This window comes from Manis pentadactyla, chromosome 9, assembly GCF_030020395.1.
Source record: "Manis pentadactyla isolate mManPen7 chromosome 9, mManPen7.hap1, whole genome shotgun sequence".
NCBI classification, from domain to species: Eukaryota; Metazoa; Chordata; class Mammalia; order Pholidota; family Manidae; genus Manis; species Manis pentadactyla.
This window is the reverse complement of record NC_080027.1, coordinates 20,848,094-20,853,740: the sequence shown is the minus strand read 5'-3', so window position 1 is coordinate 20,853,740 and position 5,647 is coordinate 20,848,094. Positions and strand designations below refer to the sequence as shown.

The window sequence follows — 5,647 nt, the reverse complement described above, 5'->3', positions numbered from 1 at the left end:
TTTTGAATGGTCAAGATAGGAAATCATCTTCTTCTTTGAAATTAATATTAATATGTAGTCCGTAGTTTTAACACACTGTAGTAATGTCGCCTAGCTTGAAATTTCTTTGACATGTATAGTGGAAACAAAGTGATGGTAAATAATGCCCTAAAATTCTTTTTCTATCATTGTTCATTTTATCTATAGCATATTTTCTCACATTTTCTGAAATTAAATGTAAACAAGAATACAGTATTAAGAAAATGCTCTCTGGAGTCGGTCTATCTTGGCAGAACCATGGCCAACATTTAATAGTTCTGACTCTGGATTAGTTGCTTAAACTGGACTCTTTTTCTCATCCTAACAATGTGGCTAATGGTGGCACCTTCAACATAATATTCTCATGTGGACTAAATACATCACTAAACAGACACTTTTACAACAGTGTCAGGTATATTCTAACTATGCCATAGTTAGCTATTATTATGTCATATCTAAATGTCAGTTTATTCCCATTCCTATATATGGCAATGAAACTAACATTTTTTTTCAGTTATATTCTCTACACTTCTCATTATCACTTCTTCCTAACACACGACACCAAAGTAAATATGCCATGTTGTTCACACAAATGCAAGACTTTCTGAAGTCACTGCTGCTTATGAGTTCAAACCAGCTGACCACTATGGGCAGAAGGAATACCACGCAGGTGACAGACTTCATCCTTCTGGGGCTGACGGATTCCCCGGAGGTCCAGCTGGTCCTCTTTCTGCTGTTCCTGCTGATGTACCTGATCACAGTGCTGGGGAACGCAGGCATGGTGCTGGTGATCCGCCTGGACGTCCAGCTTCACACCCCCATGTATTTCTTCCTCAGTCACCTGTCCTTTCTTGACCTCATTTACTCAACCGTCATCACACCTAAAACTTTGGAGAACTTACTGGCTTCCACCAAGTGTATTTCCTATATGAGCTGCTTCACCCAGATGTACTTTTTTGTCCTCTTGGGTGCCACTGAATGTTTTCTACTCTCCTCAATGGCCTATGATCGCTACATAGCCATCTGCAACCCCCTCCACTACCCTGTCGTTATGTCCACAAGGCTCTGCTGTTCCCTCATCTTGGGGTCCTACTCCATTGGATTTATGGATTCCATTGTCAATGTGCTTTTCGTGAGCAGCTTGCATTTCTGCGACTCCAATGTAATCCATCACTTTTTCTGTGACGTATCCCCAGTTTTAGCCCTGTCTTGCACTGACACGTATGACGTCCAAATGATGATATTCATTGGTGCTGGTTCCACTCTCCTGGTGTCTCTGATCACAATATCTGCATCCTATGTGTCTATTCTGTCTACCATCCTGAAAATTACTTCCACTTCAGGGAAGCAAAAAGCCTTCTCTACTTGTGCCTCCCATCTCCTGGGAGTCACCATCTTTTACGGTACTCTGATGTTCACTTATTTAAAACCAAGTAAGTCCTACTCTTTGGGAAAGGATCAAGTAGCTTCTGTGTTTTACACAATCATGATCCCCATGCTGAATCCACTCATTTATAGTATTAGGAACAAAGAAGTGAAAAATGCTCTCACTAGAATCACACAGAAGAGAGAGGACTCCAGGCAAGTAAAGTAACAATAATGTTAAACTTTTAAGATATATTTTTTTCTTCTCTTTAGTGTATTTACTTGTTCTCTTCCCAGAAATGATTAAATTCTTTAATTTGTTTGCTTTTTGTTGAATTATCCTCTACTTTACCAAATATGATCTTGGACTTTTCTAGGAATACCTCTTTACAAACCTACATTGTAATTGGAATCTGTTAACTGTGTTCTAAAATACTGTCTAAGTATATGTGTTTTTAAGGGCAACTAATGCTCAAAGTAAGTAAATGCAATTGTCATCTTTTAAACTGTATCGTACAACATCTCACACATAGTCTTACTCAGAGATTTTATTAAGGAAAAGTGCTTCATTTTTGAAACAGTAATAACAGTTTCATAAATTGTTTCATTTATTATATATATAGAAGATATAACAGAGTTATGACAAGCATTTGCTGTGGATCCAAACGTTCCAGGATTTAGATTCTAGATCTGCTACCCTTTTAGCTGTATAACCTCTATTAACTCCTGAAATTTAAGCCTACGTTTTGTCAACTGCACAAAATAAATAGTAATTCCAGGTCCACAGTGTTGTTTTAAAGATTACATCAGATAATGGATGTTAAGCATTTAAGGCGATACTGATAAATACTTGCCATGATCATTAGCAGACTCTTTTCTGCAAAATTTTTAATGCACAGGATTTTTTCTTAAAGAATATTTACTTGCTTTTTGTAAATTCCTTTTGACATTGGGACATGTCCAAGATTAATTTGACTGGCAAATGCACAATAGCTAAGGAAAATGTAGCACTTCATAATTTTGGATTTAGAATGGTATGTGTTTGCACTGGAGAGATTTAGAATATACTGAAACAATTAAGAATTAGACATGCCTTCACAGTTACTAGTGGTTTAGTATATGTTTTTCTAGATCTACAATGATGTGTGTATGTGCATGTCCTACAAATATGAGGAATATTTATTTCATTTTCTATGTATGTTTTTGCAGCTTTTTGCATACATTTACAAGTTTAAACTTTGATAATTTTGTTGTTGAATCCTGAGATGAATGTGTTCTTGGTACCTTGGAAATATCAGGATCCATCTTGCCATGCTTGGACCTGAATGCTGCAAATTCATCAACTTAAAAGTCCCTTAAGCAGAAATACCTCTTTGGTAGCTACAGGCTGAAGATTTTACAACCTTTTTTTCTGTTGTGTCAACAGGCTTCAGTAAACTGCTTTTGATGAAATTCTGTGTATGTTTAAAAATCATTACCTTTGTCCTGATTTCTAAGAGTTTGTTATGACCGTTACAAAATAAATACTTGAAAAATGTGCTTGACTCATTTGTTTTAAAAATTTTAACAGATACAAGTTGTAAACCTAAGACTTAACAATGAATTCAGATTTTGTTGCAACCTGTAAACTTTAGTCAGGTAGCGTGCTGAAATTTCTCTTAAAATTTCCCACTACATAATCTGGGATTGTACTTTTAATTTTCTTTGCTTTTAAATTTGTTGAAACCATATTTTTCCATTTTCTAAGTCTGTGGATTTCTTTTGTTTGTTTCATCTGTTGTAACCAGATAGATTTCCTCAAGCACTGATGGAATAAAATTTTCACTTTTAAAATTTTATATGGTTTTCATTGTGAAACTATATTTGACTATTCTTTAAATACTTTTAAATGTTTAAAATAAAGTAAACTGTCAAAACTGCCAACACTCATATCTTTAAAAAATGAATTACATTCTTCCAGTTTCTATGTTTTAAAATTTCCTTGATCATATGTCAATGTCATTTAAAAATATTATGACTTATTTTCTCTTTGTTTTCCACATTGTGTGGACTCTACATACATAGCTACTACTATTTGTTTTGTCTGAAATTTAAGGTTTGTATCTGATCAATATTTATTGTCTAATAATGTGGTTTTTTGGCTCATATCTTCCTATATACACATTATGTCATTTTAAGTATTTCCAGGCTCTTTTCATTTTTTAGGTCATTTATATAAACTGCATTTTCAGTGTGCTTTCATTTATGTCTATTTGTATGATTAGAAAATATATTCTGTTGGTTCACATTGGAAAAGATAATCAACACATTCCATGATTATAAGTACACAGGTAAAGAGTAATTCAATTCAATCAAATTTTAGGTGTAGTAAGACAATGAAATAAAATTAAATAAGATATAATTACATTAAAATTAATGAATATACTTTATACTATAATTTATAAAGCATGTAGATAATGTTATGACATATGTATTATAATATAGGGACAATATGAAAGATGTCAACAACTTGCTTTTGCCTGTAATTTTCCCATTATATTAGTGAGTGTAATATTTCATGTAAAACGTAGTATGATGTAATTTAGGATATATACTTCCTGATTATGGTGCAAAGACAAAATGCTCTTTCATATAGACATGAAAACAAATTAAGACTTGAATAGAGCATTGCTAAAATGTGAACAGCCATGTTTACTCCAAACAATTGATACATATGGTAATGCCATATTTTGTAGGGTGCTTACCAAGTGCCAGGAAATATTCAAAGGGCTGTAGATATATAATAAACATAGTTTATCTTCAGAACATAATGTTCATGTAGTACTAGCAATACCCACACGTTAATCTCACATTATGGAAAGAGATCTTTGTCCTTGTTCAGATAGACTGAAGAATGATCCTGGATTTCTCCTTCTATCACACATGCCTAATATCCAGCCAATAGGCATGTTATGTTAAACACAGAATCTGTCTGGAGTCTGACTACTTCTCAGCTCTTTCTCTGTTGCCACTCTGGCCCTGGATCCATCATCTCAGTCCTGGAATTAGCGCTGCAGTTTCCTAGCTTGTCTCTCTTTGTGACCTTGTCCTTCTGACTCTGATCTCAGTGTTTTAAGAGCCAGAGCGGCAGTGCCACGCAATGTGCTGGGGCCTGTTGCTCTTCACATATCCTACAAGGCTTCCCATCACACTCAGAGTAAAAGCCAAACCTTGACAAGAGCCCCCTGGCCAAAACTATCTCAATGCCACTCCTGAGCCCTAATAACTCATTTCTCACTATTCTGTCAACTTCATTTTGCTTCACCACTTGGCCTCCAAACACTTCCTGTACATGCTAGTCCTGATACTGCCTGAGATGTTTTCCATTCACCCCTCTGCATTCTATGCCTTTCTTTTGTAGATAACTGCATGCTGTCTTTCTTATTTTCTTCTAAGAACATTCTTTACCACCTTATTTAAAATTGTACCTGTCCCATCCATTTTCCACATTTGTTTCTCTTTACAGGTAATTCTACCTAACATTTTGAATATTTAGCTTGTGTCTTTGTTTCTTCTCTGCCCCTGCCCCAGATCATGTGAGCTCTGTGAACACAGGATTCTCACTTTGCTCAGTGTTGTATCCCCAGCACCTAGTACAGTGCCTCAATAAATGTATCTGAAGGATGAATTTTCCAGGTGATGAAAACAGGGCACAGAGAGATTCAGTAACTGGCTCATAGCCCCTCCACCAGGTAAAGAACAGCCTCACATTTGAGACTAGTCAGTCCAGCACTGGAGTTCACATTTTTCTTCATCAAGAATTCTACTATTATCACAGTTGAAAAACAGAATATATTATCATATTAAAGAAAGCATCTAGAAAAACACAAGGGACTGTTGAAAGGTAGATTTTCTGGCCGATATTCTCCAGAGCTGCTGCTAGAGGACAGTGTGATCTTGGCGGCACTAGATTAATTTTTTTCAAAAATATAGGAACAGTGCTATTTATAGAAAGAATAACTTTGTAATAGAGAAAACAACATATCAGACGATGGTATTGCTCTGGAGAGAAAATTTGTAATAGTCAGGGTACAGGCTGTCCTATAAATAGAACAGCTCAAAACCAATAAAGAATCCTTGGTTATAAGTTGCAGAGTTGAGGTGACTTGGGTTTGTGAATGGCTGTTTTTCACATGGTAATTCTCGGACCTAGGTTATCAGCATGATGTTGAATTATTTTCTCTCAAATGTTTTTTTCTTTTGCCTCCTGCATTGTTGAAGAAGA

General features: G+C 35.4%; 1 protein-coding gene across 1 annotated transcript; it reads left to right on the top strand.

Moving 5' to 3' along the window:
* Nucleotides 1–664: 664 nt before the first annotated feature.
* On the top strand, nt 665–1,612 carry LOC118926485 (olfactory receptor 8H1-like). Its single transcript, XM_036913403.2, has one exon. The coding sequence runs from the start codon at nt 665–667 to the stop codon at nt 1,610–1,612; it is 948 nt and encodes a 315-aa protein (XP_036769298.2).
* The last annotated feature ends 4,035 nt before the right edge of the window (nt 1,613–5,647 follow it).

Coding starts and splice junctions, on each gene's coding strand:
- LOC118926485 (XM_036913403.2), top strand. CDS start 665: ATGGGCAGAAGGAATACCACGCAGGTGACAGACTTCATCCTTCTGGGG.